This window comes from Colletotrichum tamarilloi (genome assembly GCF_030869305.1).
Source record: "Colletotrichum tamarilloi strain Tom-12 chromosome Unknown Scaffold_3.1, whole genome shotgun sequence".
Taxonomy (NCBI): Eukaryota; Fungi; Ascomycota; class Sordariomycetes; order Glomerellales; family Glomerellaceae; genus Colletotrichum; species Colletotrichum tamarilloi.
Genome location: NW_026849386.1, coordinates 1,133,717 through 1,152,320, shown reverse-complemented (window position 1 = coordinate 1,152,320; position 18,604 = coordinate 1,133,717). Strand labels below are relative to the sequence as shown.

The 18,604-nt window shown below is 49.8% G+C and overlaps 8 protein-coding genes across 8 annotated transcripts; 3 read left to right on the top strand and 5 right to left on the bottom strand.

Annotated features, from left to right (window-relative positions):
- Positions 1-71: 71 nt before the first annotated feature.
- CTAM01_01548 (uncharacterized protein) lies at positions 72-1,186 on the bottom strand (the record flags this gene model as incomplete). The annotated part of the gene is made up of 2 exons (XM_060517590.1): positions 72-859; positions 913-1,186. The coding sequence occupies 2 exons, from the start codon at positions 1,184-1,186 to the stop codon at positions 72-74; spliced, it is 1,062 nt and encodes a 353-aa protein (XP_060388051.1).
- Positions 1,187-1,744: 558 nt separating this feature from the next.
- CTAM01_01547 (methyltransferase domain-containing protein) lies at positions 1,745-2,710 on the bottom strand (the record flags this gene model as incomplete). Its single annotated transcript, XM_060517589.1, has 1 exon — positions 1,745-2,710. One exon carries the CDS (start codon positions 2,708-2,710, stop codon positions 1,745-1,747), a length of 966 nt encoding a protein of 321 aa, XP_060388050.1.
- A 773-nt stretch (positions 2,711-3,483) lies between these two features.
- Positions 3,484-4,987, top strand: CTAM01_01546 (uncharacterized protein; the record flags this gene model as incomplete). Its single annotated transcript, XM_060517588.1, has 3 exons — positions 3,484-3,993; positions 4,043-4,186; positions 4,241-4,987. 3 exons carry the CDS (start codon positions 3,484-3,486, stop codon positions 4,985-4,987), a joined length of 1,401 nt encoding a protein of 466 aa, XP_060388049.1.
- An 845-nt stretch (positions 4,988-5,832) lies between these two features.
- CTAM01_01545 (VerA protein) lies at positions 5,833-7,707 on the top strand (the record flags this gene model as incomplete). Its single annotated transcript, XM_060517587.1, has 5 exons — positions 5,833-5,982; positions 6,036-6,565; positions 6,623-7,148; positions 7,245-7,519; positions 7,593-7,707. The coding sequence occupies 5 exons, from the start codon at positions 5,833-5,835 to the stop codon at positions 7,705-7,707; spliced, it is 1,596 nt and encodes a 531-aa protein (XP_060388048.1).
- A 365-nt stretch (positions 7,708-8,072) lies between these two features.
- On the bottom strand, positions 8,073-11,812 carry CTAM01_01544 (short-chain dehydrogenase; the record flags this gene model as incomplete). The annotated part of the gene is made up of 6 exons (XM_060517586.1): positions 8,073-10,149; positions 10,844-10,952; positions 11,010-11,326; positions 11,409-11,515; positions 11,565-11,720; positions 11,771-11,812. 6 exons carry the CDS (start codon positions 11,810-11,812, stop codon positions 8,073-8,075), a joined length of 2,808 nt encoding a protein of 935 aa, XP_060388047.1.
- A 590-nt stretch (positions 11,813-12,402) lies between these two features.
- On the top strand, positions 12,403-12,891 carry CTAM01_01543 (uncharacterized protein; the record flags this gene model as incomplete). Its single annotated transcript, XM_060517585.1, has 1 exon — positions 12,403-12,891. The coding sequence occupies one exon, from the start codon at positions 12,403-12,405 to the stop codon at positions 12,889-12,891; it is 489 nt and encodes a 162-aa protein (XP_060388046.1).
- Positions 12,892-13,153: 262 nt separating this feature from the next.
- Positions 13,154-15,639, bottom strand: CTAM01_01542 (carbamoyl-phosphate synthase subunit L; the record flags this gene model as incomplete). Its single annotated transcript, XM_060517584.1, has 2 exons — positions 13,154-15,362; positions 15,437-15,639. 2 exons carry the CDS (start codon positions 15,637-15,639, stop codon positions 13,154-13,156), a joined length of 2,412 nt encoding a protein of 803 aa, XP_060388045.1.
- Positions 15,640-16,376: 737 nt separating this feature from the next.
- Positions 16,377-18,319, bottom strand: CTAM01_01541 (4-coumarate-CoA ligase; the record flags this gene model as incomplete). Its single annotated transcript, XM_060517583.1, has 5 exons — positions 16,377-16,720; positions 16,769-17,478; positions 17,534-17,573; positions 17,623-17,892; positions 17,956-18,319. 5 exons carry the CDS (start codon positions 18,317-18,319, stop codon positions 16,377-16,379), a joined length of 1,728 nt encoding a protein of 575 aa, XP_060388044.1.
- Positions 18,320-18,604: the final 285 nt, after the last annotated feature.

The following is an 18,604-nucleotide window of genomic DNA, read 5'->3' as shown; positions in this document are numbered from 1 at the left end:
GAGCTTTCTTCATGCCACCGCTTGAAGCTATATACAAGAACCTGCATTATGTACATTACGGACCGTCCCAGCTAATTAGCTTGAAAGTAACTACTCCTAGCCGGCTTCTTCGCCTCGACAAAACTTTCAGAGGTTCTATCAGTCCACGGGCGGCCCGATGAACCGCTAGAGGCACTGATCACATCGCCATGCAATGGTTGCAAGCCGACCTTTCTGTATGCTTCCCAAAGGCTCTTGGACACAGCCAGAGACTCATCGTTGTCTTCGTCGTCATTCGCCTTCAACCAGCCCTTGAACTGGTCGTTCAGCAGGCCGGGGAGTGATTCAATAGCCCCTCCCGTGATCATCTCACCCACCCAGAGGAGCATAGCCGTATAGTAGCGCTTTGTCAAATTCATTATCCGTGTGTTCGTTAGCTCTTCAGTGGGGAAGGCAAGTATGGCTGAGCGGTGGGTCGGTCCGACGGAGATGCCGAAACGGATCTCGTGGCTCTGGGAATGCACTAACCCAGCGCTTTCCGCGATCTGGGGACCCTCTGGCCATGAGATGTGCGAGAGCATCTCAGCAGCATATCCGAATGGTAATGGAACGCTCCAATTTTCAATGTCATGGGCCTCTTGAAAAGTTTTGAGATACGGGTTGTACAACGTCCATGGCGCGTGTTGTCGCCCGTACGCTTCAACGACTAGGTGATCGAGGAAGCGGGTAATGGTGTTGTTCGCGTAGGTGAAAAGAAGTTGGGTTTCAGTTTCCAGGCGCACCCAGTCTACAAACGGCGGTCGGTTCCAAGCGTCCCGAGGATCGATTTGGCCGAGAAAAAGGTATGTTGAAGGAGTGACCTCGGATGTTGTGTCAAAACCTACCGTATGTCAGCAGGAGTACATGTCGAAAATAACACCGAATTCTGCCTACCGAGCTGTCTGCGTAGCGCATTCATAAGTCTGAATAGGGTCATATCCCAATTGAGAACAGGGCCCTCATCCGCCATGGACGGCCTCGTTTGCTGGAAGAACTCGACAATCAACCTATCGATAATGTGGCCCTCCTTGGGGCGAGTGCGGAGTTTCTTCGCATCCCAGTAGAAGAACAGAAAAGCCTCCTTCCAATCAATCCGGCCAGTGTCCATCGCCATGACGCTTCTTCGGGCGGCGGATGTGGTGGAGCCCACATTCGGCTTTTGGGTCATGATTGCTAGTGGAGTTTGAGATCGAGAAGTGCGCGCTTGTGCAGGAAGGAAGTTGGAGAACATTTTTGTTGTTTTTTTGCGAGGCGCGCCAGCCTGATGGGAGGGGCATAAGTACTCCTCTTTCGCCGACTAAGTCCGGGATGATTGTCGAAGGATTAAATAGTTCTAGAAGCGGTACAAGCGGGTTCAGCGTCCGAAGGAATGCTGCTTGTTGGAACCAACACGAAAGCGTCCAAATCGGGCAGCCAAAGAGATCCACTCTCGCACAAGTCCCAAATCAGCCAATTAACAAAGAGCCGGCTGTCTATCATTCGGCAAACAAACAATCAAGCAAACACTTGGCATCACCAAATGTCATCCAAACGTTTGGCCCCCCCCCCATTTGAGAAAACAAGCCCGTTTGCTCCACCGATCCAGGGGTTTAGGTAAACCGCGTAAACGCTGAATGGCCTGCTTGCCGCATCGCGATTTGACCAATGATTCACATGCCCCGCAGACGGGCCCAGAACCTCGGACTTGGATGAGACTGGACCCTCTACGCGCCTCCTCAAATCCGCTTTATTCCTTCTTTTTGACCATAATTAGAGCCCCTGCAACGCCAGTGGTGATGATTTCCTTCCCTGGCTCCATCCCCGCTTCGTGGAGCAAACTCGCGATTTTCCCAACGGCCATCTTGACTACATCACGATCCGTTCCGACATCATCGGGGTGCGCCTCACGCCACCGCGTCACCGGGCTGACCGTCTCTAGGAATCTTTCGACGTGATCTAGACCCAGCTTCTGCTGACCCAAGAAGAACTCCCCGTCCGGTCCGACTGTGCCGTCCTTATTCCAGTCTTTGCGCAGGAAAGCGCTCTCTTCGAATTCCGCCACCGGCGTTTCGAGGTCCCATGGCATCGGTAGCGTCTCGTACATCTTCTCCGCTATGAGGTTACCCGGAGTCATGTACGGCTGGATATACTCGTCACGGAAATCTTGTAGGATCTGCTGCATGCTCGCGGCGTTGGGCATGGATGGGTGAATGTACTTTGAGCTGCTCGTCCAGATGGCCACGGAACCGCCCGGCTTGAGCACGCGGGCAGCGGCAGCCCAGAAGCCGGGCATATCGAACCAGTGCGCCGCGGTAGCGGCTGTGATGAGGTCGACGCTGGCGTCGGCGACGGGCGGGGAGAGGTTGGACCCGAGCTCCTCCGCGGTGGAGACCTCGAAGCGGATCGGCTCCGGGGCCGATGTGACCCCGCCCAGGGCTCGGGCAGCGTCGATCATGCCCACGCTCGGGTCCAGGGCGATGGTCCGTGTAAAGCGCGGGCTGAGCTCACGGGCAACGGTGCCGGGGCCGCAGCCGATGTCGAGAAGGGAGTCTGTTTGGCCGCCTGTTGAGACGTGGTGGTCGTAAATGTAGTTGTAGATCCTTTGGTCGTAGCCCAGCCTGCCTTTGGCGTAAGTAGCGCCTTGCTCCTTTGTGTAGGCACGGAAGGTTTTCTCAACCGGGGCTGGAGTTGGGACGGTTGCGACGTCGGCCATTGTCTCTAAATTTTGGTGGCGAATTCTCCAAAGCTGGTATTAATTATAAAGGGATAGAATCAGACGTTTATATATGCTTCTACATAATATGACAGTGTTTTCCACAAAATAAACAGCGGAAATTTGATGTGGCCAGCCTGATCTTTATAACTCACATGCGCTCAAGCCGAACTCAACATCTGAGGAGGGCGTTTGACGAACGAGCACCAAAGTCTGCCATGATTGGCGAAAGGCTACCGAGAACGGCCCACCAACATCTTTCCAAAGAGGGATAACCAAGTACAGCAGAGCCAATCAACGACCCCAAAAGACCTTACACTAATCCCGATCAGGGCGACGACTGCGAAGCTGATGCTGTCCCCGCCGACCCGCTGCCGGTCGATGACCTTTTGGTGGCTTGTAAGCCGTCTCGAATCCTTCAGAATCCCGTGTCCGTGTCCGATCCCCTTGAAAATCGAGCCTGACAGCAACCGTCGGCGGAATTTCTGACATTTAGTTCAGTCAACCCCCTCGGCTGGAACGCTCTTTTCGTTGGTAGTTGACGAAGCTGACACAAGGGTGTTTGCATGCCTGGAGGCCCTCTCATCTTACCTTACCTTAGACTCGGGAGCCGGACCCGGAGTTGTCTTCTTGAGCCGAAGTCCTTCACCGCAGCATGGTTTACTATGGCGCGCTGAGTAAGGGTTGCCAGCGATGCCGTCAACGCAAAGTCAAGGCACGTGTTTTTGAAACCCGATGACCTCCTCCCTGTGCTTGTAAGTTCTACTTCTAACATGCTTTGGAAAAAGTGCGATCAACGCAAACCGGGATGTCTCAAGTGCGAGAAAGGACAGAAGCCTTGTCCCGGCTATCGGAACTTGACAGACCTTGTCTTTCGGGACGAGCGCCAACGAATCAGGAAGAAGATTGGAAATGAAGCTGGCAGCTCGTCAAAGCCGAGGAATCTGCCAATCAACTACGCGTTGTGCCTCAACATTGAAGATAGGGCGGCCACCTTTTTCTTCACCCACTACACCACTACTGGACCACCGTTCTGTGACTCGTACCAATCATGGCTTGCCAAGACATATCACGAAGAATCTCCTGGCAACCTAGTCCGACATAGCATCCAAGCAGTCGGCATGGCTGCTATCTCAAATATCTCTAATGCCCCCAAAATAGTGCTGCGGGCCAAGGAGCGGTATGGACAAGCACTAAAAGCTACTAATGTAGCTCTGTATGACCCTGATCAAGCCACAGCAGATACAACTCTCATGGCAATTCTTCTCCTTGGGCTATTTGTTGTACGGTTGTAACCCCTTCTCCTTCAATAGCCACGACTAACTTGAGCAGACGATAGTGTTCGAAAGCTGGAATGATAGCCATGCGTGGACGGCGCATATTGAGGGCGCAACAGCCCTATTGCACCTTCGCGGCAAGGGCCAATTCACAAGAGAGCTTGGAATACAGCTCTACATACAATTCAGACAGCAAATTGTAAGTCCAAACGTAAAGTCATTGAGCGGACCCTACTGAGCCGGTTCCCCGCAGCTCCAAGCCTGTATGCATCGAGGTGTTCCCGTACCCCCTGCCCTTGTGGAGATAACCATGCAATTCGAAGCCAGCCGCCGAGGAACACAGTACAATAGTCTACGTCCAGGGTCCTTAGCAGTACTAGGCTTTAGGCTCGTCAACCTTTCCGCAGCCATGAACACACAACAAATAACAGACGCCAACGCAATCTACCGGATAGCGGTGGACATTGACAGTGATCTCAACGCCTGGGCGTCAAAATCCTCGCAATCTGATCGGAAGTTTCACGAGATTGAAGCAGATGCATCCAAGAAAGAATCTAACTTCAACGGGAGAGAACATGTGTATAACAGTGTTTGGGGAGCACAAGTCTGGAACAACTGGCGGTCGTTGACGATAGTGACAAACCGTATTATTCTCAACCATGTCGACAAACAGAGCTTCGAGAACAACGAACTCAAAGAGATGATGCGGTTCCACAGCATCTCGGTTATCCAAAGTCTTTCTGCCGATATATGTATATCTACACCTAGTCTATCTGGTACCCCACGTCAGTACCAACATCATATCGAAAATCCCTGCATTATGGAAATGAAGCTAACGAATATCCTAGGAGCACCTTCCATGATCTGGCCGTTGCACATCGTCTCTCAAGAAGAACTAAATGTACCAAATGTACGATCTTGGGCAGTCGAGCAACTAGTAGGTATCAGAAAGTCGATGGGCATAAAGCAAGCTGCTGTTCTGGCAAACACGATGGGCTGAAAATGCTGGTTTTGGAGACACCCACTTTCGCACAGCGATAGACAGGTTTGCCTTTCATTCTATGAATAATATGTTGGATGGTAGATGTAATTAAAATGATGGCCCTATTCATGGTTCAAAGTTGCAACTTCCAACATTGAGTCATCAGGTTGATCAATTCTAAGAATTTTGGACATGATGCAGTATACCATTTTGAAAGCTCATTGAAAGAAGTCTGAGGATTCAAGTGCGGCAACTAGACTGCCGCAGGGTATAAGGTTCATGATTGCAGAAGCTTTATCGATGAACGAAACATCGTATCATACTGACAGTTGATGTTGCGGACGATGAGGTAAGCCAACATATCAGTCAGCGCCGGAAGGCATAGAACCTAGCTCGCCAGGCCAATTGTATTTTCGTTACCATGGTTACATGATAATTTAGAACAGAAGATGCCGTTTGTTCGATATCTGATTCGGAACGTCGAAGAAGATAATCTGCAAGCACTGACTGTTGATCTCCAGCTATACTCCCCACAATTGGCGGCTTCGAAGCATGGGCAAAAACTATAAAGAACGGCACAGGGAGAACCTGACTCGATACCTCCATCGAACGAACCAATCTCCAAACGCCTGGATTTACGGCGTGATCCCAAATGGGCATATAAACATGTTGCCCTTTTGGGACGCCCCGTGAGGCAGGAGGCGCTCGGTATTAAGTACCAAGAAAGAAGGCATATATATATACTCCACGCTCAGGTTCTGCACGAAGGGGGGATAGACTATTACTGATCATTGTCAGATGAACTAAACTACCCACTTAAGCCTTTCTACAAAGCACTTTGTTCATTTCGACTCAAATCAAAGATGGGATTCACGACGATATGGTCGTCGGCGGCGCTCTTGTCGCTGCTCTTCAAGCTTGCCCTCGTTTTATCAGCGATTGGACTTATGAAAATTGGCTGGAAGGCTCATACTATCAGAAAAAAGTTCAAAGAAGTGAAAGCGTTGGGGATCGTACGTGCACCACATTTACGGATCCAATCAATCAAGCTGACCGTCGCACATAGCCAATGCTGCCTCACTCTTGGATCATGGGCCATCTTCCCATCATGTTTGAGTTTCGCAAAGAGTATCCAGGAGACATCAATATTGGTAACTTCCACCCATGGATCATCAATAACTACCAGAGATACATTCCGGAAATAGACCACTGCCCTCCAGTCATTTATCTGGATCTCTGGCCTGTGTTGAAGGCACCCATCGTGGCTGCGTACAAAAACACCGTTGCGGCACAGTTCACCCAGACGAAGAACCTTGACAAGCATCAAATCTCCCTCGACTTCATGAACCCGCTGACCAAGGGTTTAGACATCGCTACCCTCCAAGGCGATGAGTGGAAGAAATGGCGAGGCTGGTTCAACCCCGGCTTCAGCTCGAGAAATGTTTCGTCAATGGTTCCTGATCTTATCGAAGAGATTAAGGACTTTGCGGATAACTTGCAACAAAAAGCCGGCTCTAATGGATCGTGGGGTCGCATGTTTCAGCTCCGCAACATGACGACGGCTCTCACTTTTGACATCATTGTCCGTGCAGTCTTGTAAGTGAGCTAATTCGTCTTGTTTGAGGATCGTCAGGACTGATGGATACTTACCAGGGATGAGCGTCTCCACGAGCAGACAAATACGACTGCTGGCCCTCTCAGAGTGGCACTTGCTGACCAGTTGAGGCTCATGGGCATAAGACAGGCCTTCAGTTTCGGCTACTTGTTCCCATGGCAGAACAAAGCCGTGGATCGTAACAATCGCATTGTCCAACACCAGCTTCAACCCAATATTGTACGATCTCTGGAGGCCGGTCTCAAACCATCCAAGAAGAAGACGGTGCTCAATCTCGCTTTGATGCATTTAGCAGAAGAGGCAGGTGGGCGCCCGATTTACCCAACTACCGATCCACTTATGATGGACACCATCTTGGGCAATCTGAAGACCTTCCTTGTTGCGGGCCATGAGACAACTGCCAGTGCACTGTGCTTCATGTTCAAGGTTCTCCAGGACAACCCAGACTGCATGGCCAAGGTCCGCACCGAACACGACGAGGTACTGGGTCTGGGTCCCGACCAAGCTGCTGACATTCTGAGCAAGTCACCTCAGCTCCTCGGCTCCCTTCGGTATACACACGCCGTGATCAAGGAGACTCTCCGCCTGTATCAACTTGCCTCCACCATGCGAGGAGGAGAGCCGGGATTTTAGCTCAGTGATGCTACTACTGGTCTGCAGTATCCCACCGAAGGGTTTCTTGTGTGGGATGGCGGCCCGGGTATGCAGCATGACCCGTCCCTATGGCCGCACGTTGATCAGTTCATTCCGGACCGCAGGCTTGTTCCTGCCGAAGACCCGCTTCATCCCGTGAAGGATGCCTGGAGGGCATTTGCCCGCGGTCCTCGGGATTGCATCGGTCAAGAGATTGCTCTGGTTGAGATCAAGCTGGTCGCAGCCTTGATCATGAGGAAGTACGATGTTGAAGAGGCCTGGGATGAGTGGGATGCTCTCCAGTAAGTTTGGCTATATACTAGCCACAATAATCTCCTCATCGCCATACTGTGCTAATTATTTTATGTTGCGCAGAGGGCCTAAAGCCAAGAAAGATATGGTCCGGGGACAAAGGCTATATGTGGCTGGAGACGGCATCGGGCATCCCAAAGAAGGCATGCCAGTTCGCGTGCGCCTTCGACAGAAATGAAACATGTGCCTGACCTTTGAGATGTCCGTATTGGGATCTCTCTCATAAAGTCCACATTTATCATTCATCTTGGGTTATCTAGGTTACGATATCATCAGGTGCACGAAAGTACAGTGTGACCGCACACACTCCATAGAAGGTGACTGAAATCAACTCAAGACCATTGATGTCAATCGTTCATAGATGGTGACTTAGCATGGTATACACAAACATTCAAATTGTATTGTTCTACGCTTGGTTGATTAGAATTATGAACAGAAGATCAAAATTCGAACGCACATGCTCCATATTGCTCGTCATCGTTATCAATTGCTCATTGACTTTAGGTTCGCGTCGAAGAAGCATAGTAGTGAATGTCGAGAATATCACTTCTTCCAAATATTCCGCGAGAAGTTGGCTCTGATCTGATCCGCCTGTTCCTCCATCTCCTCTGTTGTTAAGAGCCTCTTCGAGGCGCTATCTCGATCGGCATTTCCCCAAAAGGAGTCTCTATAGAACAGAAGAGGTAGTATACTGCCCTTCCATACAGCCAATTCGTCTCGGTAGACAACTGTCAGACTTATCATCCATGAAAGGGCCATTATTTCTATGATGAGTAGTATCGCAGGGAAGATGAGCCAATATGGTTTGACGGCTATAAAAGTGACGAGTTGAAGTGATTCGCCGTTGACTACCGATGTGGTGTTGTCTTCTCTTCCCATACCTAATCTCATTTGGTTGGTCAAGGCAGTCGCAAAGTCCGTGAAGAGTTGCTTTAGGCTGGCAGGTGTTGATTCTCCATGGGACCAGAGCCTTGAAAGCCAGATGGCACTCCCACAGTTGATCGAGTTGGGCTGTGTGGAGACCCAACTGCAAGTGCCATTGAAGAATTCTTCTGAGAAAAACTGTGACATCAGAAGCTTGAAATTGTTGTCAATGCGGTAGATACACTCTTCGGGAGCCTGAAACGCAGAGCCAATCTCTGAAGTTTTCCCCGCGTTTACGTGTCGTACCATGGAGGGGTCTGCGCCTTGTGAGAGGTTTCCTTCGGTATATACCTTCCCTTTGATGAGGCAAGGCAGCTGTACTGCAGATAGATCCCAAGCTTGTTTGGGCCCTGTAGACTTCTTATCGCGAATATCGTAACTCATTGGGGTCTCCGTAATGGGAGTCTCGGATAGGACTCCTCGACTAATGATTGCCGAGTATGTCCGAATACAAGGGTAAAGCGAGCAAGTGATGGCTATGGCGTGTTTGGGTTTGTGTACGTTGATGTTGCCGTCAAGGGCCGTGCTTGTCAAGACAGTGACATTCGCAAATGAGACCGAAGCCCGTTCGAGCGCCTCTAGCGGTATGGTACCATTGGTCCACGATAGATCGCCTGATATAACCCTCATCCCTCCTTCTCTATCCGTGTTGATGATTGAAATTCCGTTTGCCAAGCTGTGATTAATGGCCTGAAGATTGTCGATCAAGCCCCGATGATCGATCATTTCTCTAATATCAGTGCAGATATTGCAAATGCCGGCGGAAGCATGAGTAACGTTCAACCCAGCTTTGACGGAGGTGTTTGAGCCAAGACCGATGAAAGTGCAGTTTCCTGTTGGACAGGTCGGCACAACAACCGAATCAGAACCGTTGCGGCTCAAGGCGAGAGTCTGAATTGCACCCTTGATGTCTGACCTCAAAGCCATGCCTTCGTTGTCACCGATAAGTGTTCTGATGTTCAGGCCGTCAACATGTCGCGTCACCGGGATCATTCCAGTGCCAGGGCCAAGAGTTTCGTTCTTGTCGACGTGCCCGATAGATTGCTGAACGAAGGGCCCAACAGCAAAGGACGATACGAGGACAACCACAGCGACGAGAATCGATGGGCTGCGCCAAGTGACAATTCTCATCAACTTCAGCGCCCCCCAGACGCCACGAGTACCATCATCGAAATGCTGCAGGTTTCCCATTCGGCGTTGAGAAAATTTGTCGCACCAGAACCACGTCCACTTCGCCTGTGCGATGAGCTCGGTTGCAATAGATACTAAGATCCCTCGAAATATGGTGGAGAGTAAGTTGACAAGAGAATTCAGAGTTATGATCCGGTCCAAGGGCCAGTCTCTCAGGGGGTGATCATCTTGGCCGAGGATAACCGTGATTGTCACGGCCAAGAGACATGTGGCAAGAACGAGAGATAGAATCTCCCAAATCCATAGGAAAAGTACGGATCTACGTGTTTTGGCTGTCTTGTTGGGCCTCGCAAATATCTTCATCCTGGAATCGTTGCTTAGATAGGCCCGGCCTTTGAGGGCTAAGCGGAGCGCATGGTGATGGGTCTCGGTAAGTCCGTCGCTGGCTGTAGTCCATTGCTCGAGTCTAGTTGATGTGGAGACTTGTTTGTTCAAGTCGCGATTGTCGCTTGCAGATGTCGCCATCGACACGTTCTCACCGACGTATATTTGGTAGTTGAAGAAGCTGTATGAGAATTAGATTATGGCTCAACTACTTGAGAAGATGACCTTGAATTTATATCATGGTTGACTTGGCACTGTTCATTAACTTGCGTCACACCAGTTGTGAATCAGACCGATGAAGCCAGGCTGCTAGTACGACGAGAGTGAGGCTCAAAATCTACGTTTTTGCTGACCTCAGAGACGAGCATAGGATCGTTTCCAATAAATCATCCACATTGGCCTCAATGCAAATACCCGAGTGGCCCATGCTTGAGCCATTTGCTGAGTTCAAAAGGTGCCTCGTGAGGCTGTGCCGTGGCAATCTGTCACACTTGAGCAACGAAGCACGGTCATATGAGACATACACACGCAATGGTACCACATGAGCTGTCTTGAGCTTTTTCAGACAAGACTATGGTCTTTTTGTATTTGTTAAATACCGCACGTTAGTCATTCTTCGGATTGCTCACCGAACTCGACCGTGAGTGAGAGGGCGCCTAGGAGTAGTCGGGCAAAGCAGTCATCCGTGTCGTTTCTGAGAGGCGACTGCAAAGTGATAGCTCACCGATTCAACACGAAAACCCGCAGATATCCGTCTGATCGGCCTCGCCGAGGTACGGTTGCCATGTCTTCATCAAATCCATTCTTTATTTCCGTGGTGGGATACGAACGACCCTCCAAATCCAGTCTCAATGCTGGCTTTGTATATGACTGACAGCATGTCCTTCACCGAAGACTCTGTGGTAGTCGGGCCGGCGAAATGTGGTGCGTACTTCGCCATCTTGCCAAGCATGGCCATTCCCTTCTGCTTTTCTTCCTCTGTAGCTGGCAAGATGTTAGAACTTAGACGCAATTAGAACGAGGACAGATTGTAGTTCTTACCGTTGTCATACAGCCCCGTATCGATCACTCCGGGCGAAATGCTGAAGAATAGAATGCCTTGATGGGAGTGTTCCGCACTGAATTTGGCCACAGCTGTATTCAGTGCTGCTTTGCTGATCGAGTAAGGGGCTCCGACCTCGATGCCGGACTTGGATATGAAGTCCAAGTCAGCCATACCGGATGAGACTGTGATCACCTTCTTTGCAAGACCTCTCTGGATGAGTGGTAGGGCGAGATTGAAGAGATGAACATTGCCGACGACGTTCGTACGGAACGAGTCGAATAAGTCCTGTTCTAGCCGCTTCGGTTTCTCTCCCCTTTTATTTACTTTGTCAGCCCCTTGGTATGGATGTGTCGACAATGCCTTCTATGAGATTCCGTGGAGTTTAATAGACTCACAGAACGCTAATGCCATCGTAAGATGACCAGGTTGAGATGAAAGCCGCATTTGCAATGACATAGTCGATGCTTCCACCCGTGATTTCCGATGCAGCATTCACGGCTGTCTGAGATTTGGTCTTAGTGAAGATCCTCAATTTTATGCTAGGTGCTTACCTTTATCGCATCGAAGTCATCAAGGTCAGCTTGTAGGACGTGGATGTTCTTACGCTGCAGCTCGGCGTCCACCTTCTGCTTAGTAGCCTCGGCATTTCGGACAACCCCAATGACGATGTTGTTTGCATCGGCAGACAGTTGCCGAAGAAATTCAAACTTGTCCAAATCAGCATTCTATTTGGCGACGTTGAATGCAATGGACTTACTCCAAGCCCTCTGGAGGCTCCGGTTACCAAGTATGAAGACATGAGGATCGTGTTGAAGTGTGTCCGTGCTCACAGTTCTTTCCGCGTAGAAAGATTTAGCGTAAATCATAAGCGACCAAAACGTCTCAGTCGAAGTAGCAGTGAGAGTGTCTGTATTAATAAACTTTTGAGCACCGTGATATATAGAGAATTCTAGTCGGCTTAGAAAGCTATGGAACGGGGTTGAGTTCTGCCGTAGGAGCAACTTCGATTACTAAACTTCGTCCGCGATACTCGGCCGGATTGTTGCACTTCCTGAACACTGGCTTGATTAACAAGCATGGGAAATAGGGATTTTGGTCAGAACCACCACGCCTGGAAAACGTTTTAGTAATCGAACGGAGGCGGAGGATTGGGGTTTCAGCCTTAACTAATTTGACGTGGTTTATAAGGAAAGAGCATGACTCCGAAAGTAATCGAAACAAAACCTAGTCTCAAGAGTAATTTCTAACATACCTAACAGACAGAGAAAATCGAATGCCATAAATTGCACTGAAACATTCCAACTGTTCAACTCTACTTTGCTAGCTTGCAACTAGCACAGTAACTTTCGCTTTTCACCATTGCTCAGGTTCCGCAGCTATCTTTAAACCATGATCTTGAATAACCTGGTTCTTCTTGCAGGAACTGTGGCTTCGCTTAGTACTTCTTCTTCATTACCTCATCATGAGAACCCCGAAGCTATCAGCTGCTCCACATCAGCGAGCCAAGCGACACCCAGTTGGCGGCAGCAGCAGATTTTCGAGACGTTCATCCAGAGATTCTTCGTCCAAAAAGATGCAAAGGCGGCAATTTTAGCCAACATGTCCGTAAACTACACCCAGCACAACCCCAACGCTCTCAGCGGACGCCAAAACGCCATCGACTATGTTGGCCCAATCTTCGACGCTGCGAACTTCACAATCCTGCGGCACTCGTTTAGCAACAACATTGGATGGGTTCATACCAAAATGGAGATTCCCGGCTTGCCGCTGACTGCGGTGGTGGATATTTTCAGGTTCCAAGGAAGCTGCATTGTTGAGCACTGGGATGTTGCAACGGCGATGCCGCCTAATGCTACAAATCCTTTGGCGCTATTTTGAGGGTTGTTCACTCTGTTTCGGAGAACGAAGCAGTTGATAACCGGATGACGATGGAGTATCTGAGATGAACCATACTGTGTAATAAGAATGAAGCTCTCGGAGAAGCATGTGCTCTGCTTCAAGTTGTCATTTCTGGCATGATGCAGACATACAGGCATCAAACGACTTCGGATGTAGACCTTAATTGAAACCATACTTTGGCAAAGCATTAAAAGTAAACTAAAAATTGATGGTTGAACTAATGAAATTATGGCAAGCAAGACTACTCAACTGAACAAAGTACAACGCCTTCATCCACCGCATCACCACTCCTCCACTTTGTATGAAATATTCCAGAAACACCTACGATGATGTTGATCTCCATTTTCATGCTTTCGATCACCATGACACATTCACCCTTATTGACCTCCCCGCCAACGGACTTGGCAATCGACAGCACTTTGCAAGGCATTGGGGCTTTGACCTCGCTTTGCTGGTCACTGTTGGAAAGCGCTTCCTTTCTCAAATTGGTATAGAACGAGAGCAAAGTATCTTTGCGGAACTCCTTCCACTCCCCAAGCTGCTGTAAATGACAGAATACCCTGACAGTTTCATTGAGTGGCAGACTTTGACGACCTTCACCAATATTTGGGATGGCAAGGTATGCGCGAATCTGGTGGCCATTCACCGACATACTCATGGATGTTGGTGATGACAAAGAGCTCGTCTTCGAGACTAGCGACCGCTCGCCAGATAATGGCTTCAGCTCGACGTTTCTGATGTTGAAAATAGGCCCCGACCATGCCTCCCCTGTCCGAATGGCTTGACTTGTGGCAGTGTAAGTGGCAGTCAAATTCGACGCCGGTGGTAGTTCTACCCCCTCTTTGGATGAAGAATCCTTCTCATCAAGGCTGTGGTGTGTCACAGGGTAGAGACAGACATCCCACTCGTTGTCGGCGTTGCTGGAGCTAGGTTTGGGAAGACAGGCCTCGCACCTAGTAATACCTCCAGAGGCGGATTTTGAGTCTCTAAGGGAGATGATCTCGCAGCTTTGGTGGAACGGGTCAAACTTTTGGTTGTGGAACTGACGGCGGACTGTCCGGAAGTGACGACGACCACCAACTTCCCGGGGTTCGTCCTTCTGCAAATGTTGCAGAAAGATACTAGGAATCAGTGAAATATGGGCTGGCAAGGCCGGCGTGTATGGACTTCGAAGCAAGTCGTCGATATTGTTTGGAATGAATGATGTCTTGTAGCCAAAGTCCTGGAAGGCTGGGTGCAACAAACAGCTTTGAAGGAATAACTGGTTTGTCCTAATTCCAATGCACGGAGTGTTTGCCAGCTCTCTGGCAAGTATGTTGATCGCCGCAGATCTTGTCGGTGCCCAGACAACAATCTTGCAGATCATCGAGTCAAAGTAGATCGAAACTGATGTTCCACTTTGAATCGCTGTCTCATAACGAATAACCGAGCCCGGGCTTCTTCCTGGAGATGCAGGCTTCCATAACAAGATCTTGTCATGGCTGGGAAGGAAGTCTCGCTGGGGGTCCTCTGCACAAAGCCGACACTCAATTGCATGCCCGGTCTGTGTAAGATTTGACAGCTGAGGGAGCTCTGAGAGACGACCTTTGGCCGCAACAAACAGTTGCAAAGCGACAAGATCAACTCCGACGACTTCCTCCGTAATTGGATGTTCGACTTGCAGTCGCGTGTTAACCTCAAGAAAATAGAACTTTCTCGTCGATGTGTCGAAGACGAACTCCACGGTCCCGGCTCCTTCGTAGCCTATCAACTTGACGATTCGGACGGCTGTCTCGCTCATTTTCTGCCTGGTGTCGTCATCGAGAAAAGGGCACGGTGTTTCTTCGATCACCTTCTGGTTGCGACGCTGGATCGAGCAATCTCGCTCAAAGAACGACACTACTTGACCATACTGGTCACCAACCACTTGGATCTCAATGTGCTTACTGTTCTCAATGAACTTTTCCAGAATGCAGTCTCCTGAACCAAATGAGCGTTGAGCTTCTGACTGTGCTCTACTCAGCTCCGTCATCAGCTGCGATGGTTCGTGCACAACTCTCATACCCTTGCCTCCGCCGCCTGCGGAAGCTTTCAGCATCACGGGAAAACCGATGTCGACAGCTGCTCTTTGCAGGTCTTCAGCTTCAAGACTGGTGCCAGTAAATCCTGGGATCAATGGAACATCGGGAGCATTCTGCCGGAGATAGTCTTTGGAAGAGCGCTTGTCGCCTAGTGTGGACATGGCTTTGGCTGGAGGGCCGACGAAAATGAGTCCAGCGTGGCGTACACTGTCAGCAAAGTTTGCGTTCTCGCTCAAGTAGCCATATCCTGGATGAATTGCGTCGGCGTGTACATTTTTTGCAGTTTTTACCAGGAGATCAATGTCGAGAAACGGATTTCTCTCGTTCTTCTCCATAGAACCAATGCAGATGGACTCGTCCGCATCCTGAACATGCCGTGAAACAGCATCTCTGCAAGGAAAGTCAACAAACCGTGCATCAAGATAACTCTAATTTTCTCGTGTTGTAATTTGGTTGGAACTTACTCTTGAGTATAAACCGCTACTGATGCTACATTGACTTTCTTGCAAGTAGCAATTATTCGACAGGCAATCTCGCCCCTGTTCGCGATCAACAGTTTTCGAATTCGAGGGTGTCCGTCTTCGCCGAGCGGAACATCGGCCACAAAAAGCTCTTTGCTGGAAGTTCGTGCTCCCGTTAAACCATCAGTTTGCTGGATAGCTGCCATTGTGACGGGGATGATGTAGGATTTTGGAAATAGGAAGACTCCCTCAAGCCCGTTCCTCGAGACTTAATACATGTAACAGTGACTTTGGTTGATTAAGCTATTCTAGGAGCTTCAAAGTCCATTTTTGATAATGGGATTGGCCAACCTCATAGAGCTTTCGGATCTCGGGAACAGTGAACCGCGCTCCGGATAGTGTCTGTGACACGGCATAGATGCCCTTGCCGACGGGTATGCTCGGGAAAGCTGCAATATTAGCGCCGGGAAGCGGTCCGGACAACAGTACACTGTGTGGGCCCTGGCACCCGGCTCCTCGGAACTTCAACCTGTTGAAGGTGGCAAAGCGGCAGAACTTACCACAGCAAAGTCCTCTGGGTTTTCGAGACGATTTGATACTGTAACTCTGGCAGACTAAGCGTTCCAGTCAATAGAAACATGAGCAGGCAGTTTATGTCTCACTGTGTTGCATTGCTCTAGCGTGTGCAATCGCCGACTTGGAATGATACTGTGAATGAAACAGTGAGCGCCATGCTTGATTCTACATTGATGATGCAATGACAACTTGGTCAATTGAGCGATGTTTCTTTACTAAAACAGCAAGGGGCGTGATTGCATTCATTGAGATTAAATCAAACATACACACCAGGTTCGCTCGTTTGTGGACACCCAAAATGCAGCAAGTAGTGTGCAGTATTTTGCAAGTCTGAAGCGAAATGAAACAACGGTAAAAGAAGCTAATTCTACAACTTTGCCTTCCTTGCTGACTTGTTGAGCAGCGCGTCTCCCAAATCTCGTATGAGATGCTTCTGATACTTTCCACTCCCAGTCTTAGGCAGACTGGTTCCAACATCAGGGTGACCAATCCAAAACACATGCTCAGGGGCCTTGTGCCGTCCCAACTTCTCCGTAACCCAAGCCTTGACTTCCGAATCAGTCAGCTTCACAGTGCCGTTCGCCGTCTGCAGAAAGCTCGCGACCACCTCGCCATATCTTTTGTCCTGGAGGCCAACGACACAAGCCTCTGAAATAGCGGGGTGGCTGAGCAATCGATTCTCGATCTCAGTCGGAGAGATGTTCTCGCCACCTGCCAGATGTTTAGTTGAAGTCTTCGGAACTCAAATTTGAAACTTACCACGAATAATCAAGTCCTTGATGCGTCCTGTGATGTGAGCATAGCCATCAGCGTCGATCAAGCCCTCGTCGCCTGTGTGCATCCAAACCACTCCATTGTCGTCGACCTTCATCACTTCTTTCGTCTTTTCTCGATCTTTCCAGTAACCCTTCTGCAATGCGAAACCACTGGTGCATAGTTCTCCTCGAGTTCCATGTGGCACAATGGCTCCTTGAGCATCTACCACTTTGGCCGCAGTATGTGGAAGGGCCTTGCCCACGGACGCATTTCTCTTCTCATGAGCATCCTCAAGGGACGTGATAAATGTAACTGGGCTGGTCTCTGTCATCCCATAAGCGATCAGAATGCCCTCGACGTGCATCCTCTCGCGAATATCGGTCATCAATGCGGCTGGCACAGGAGAGCCTGCGATGAGACCTGTCCGCAGGGTGTTGATTGCAGAGCCTGACTGCTGGAGCGCCTCCAACTCGGCAAGAAACATGCTTGGAACTCCAAGAAGGGCCGTCGCCTTCTCGTTCAACACAGCGGATAGTGTTGCCTCTGCATTGAAATTATCAGAGGGAAACACGATGGAACTGCCGTGGCAGAATGAAGCAAGGAACCCCATGATGAGCCCGAAGCAGTGGAACAGAGGTGGGGGGCAGCACACAACGTCTGCCTCGGTCAGTCGCATGGCGTCCCCCACAAATTGAGCATCATTCATCAAGTTGCTAGACAGTTCATTAGCTTGGTATTTCTCACTCAGGGCTTGGCGCGGTATCTTACATATGAGTTAGAGTAGCGGCCTTCGGGCGACCCGTGGTTCCTAGAGGATGTTGAGCACGGGATGGAATCTAGATGGTAGCTAAACTCACCGGAAGTAAACTGGAGGTTCAGTACATCCGAAGGGCGAACCTTGCGTGCTGCTCGTCTCAAGACGGAGTCGTTCATGAAAATTGACTGTCCGCGGTTGAAGAAGAAACTGTAAGATTCAAGCATGCTACCCTGAGGAGCTTGTTCGAACTTTTGCAAGTAGACAATTTGTTTGAGCGGAGACTGTCCTTTGTCAAGACTCAAGAGACTTTCTAGGTGCGGCGACAGCGACTTTGTCCCTATTTGAGGCGACATCAAAAGGAGTTTGCAGCCTTTGGCATTGTGAAGAATTAGTAGAGGAACCAGTTTTGAGATAATCACCATGGTTTGCTTACCACTGGCTAACACGGCATTTTTCAACTCGTCGGGCGAGTACGTATTGTTGAAAACTACGTAGGGGCATCCAATGCGAGCAGCCCCAAGAAAAAGCTCAATGTACTGATAGCAATTCCCCGCAATGATTCCCACACGGTCTCCGTGATGGAGTCCAACCTCAAGGATTGCTTTAGCTATAACTTTGCTGCGGTCTGCGAGCTCCCGATAAGTGAGCCGTGTAGACTGCCACGGGACAATGACGGCAGGGCGGTCCCCATACTTTTTCGACTGTTCTTCAATGATTGAACCAAGCGGCTTAAGGATAAGAGGCGGCGAGGCAGGCCCCTGAACCAGAGAGAGCGATGCATCCACCGAAGGCGTCATGATTGCGGAAGGTGAGGTAAGGTACTTGACGATGAGAACGATGGGTAGAAAAGACAATCAGTAATATGAGCCAGATGCGAGATTTCGTCTATGAAAACTAATCTACATACCATAAGTCATAAATACTGTTCCCCGGATGTCTGATAGCCGACATCGAGGTGGGCCAACCGGGGCCCGAGGGGCACGCGGGGATCGGTCCGGCAGAGCGCCAATGCCCCGACCCATACTCAGAAACCCAGTACTTCTACCGAGTCACACGCGACCAAGACGCAACTGACTCTGCTC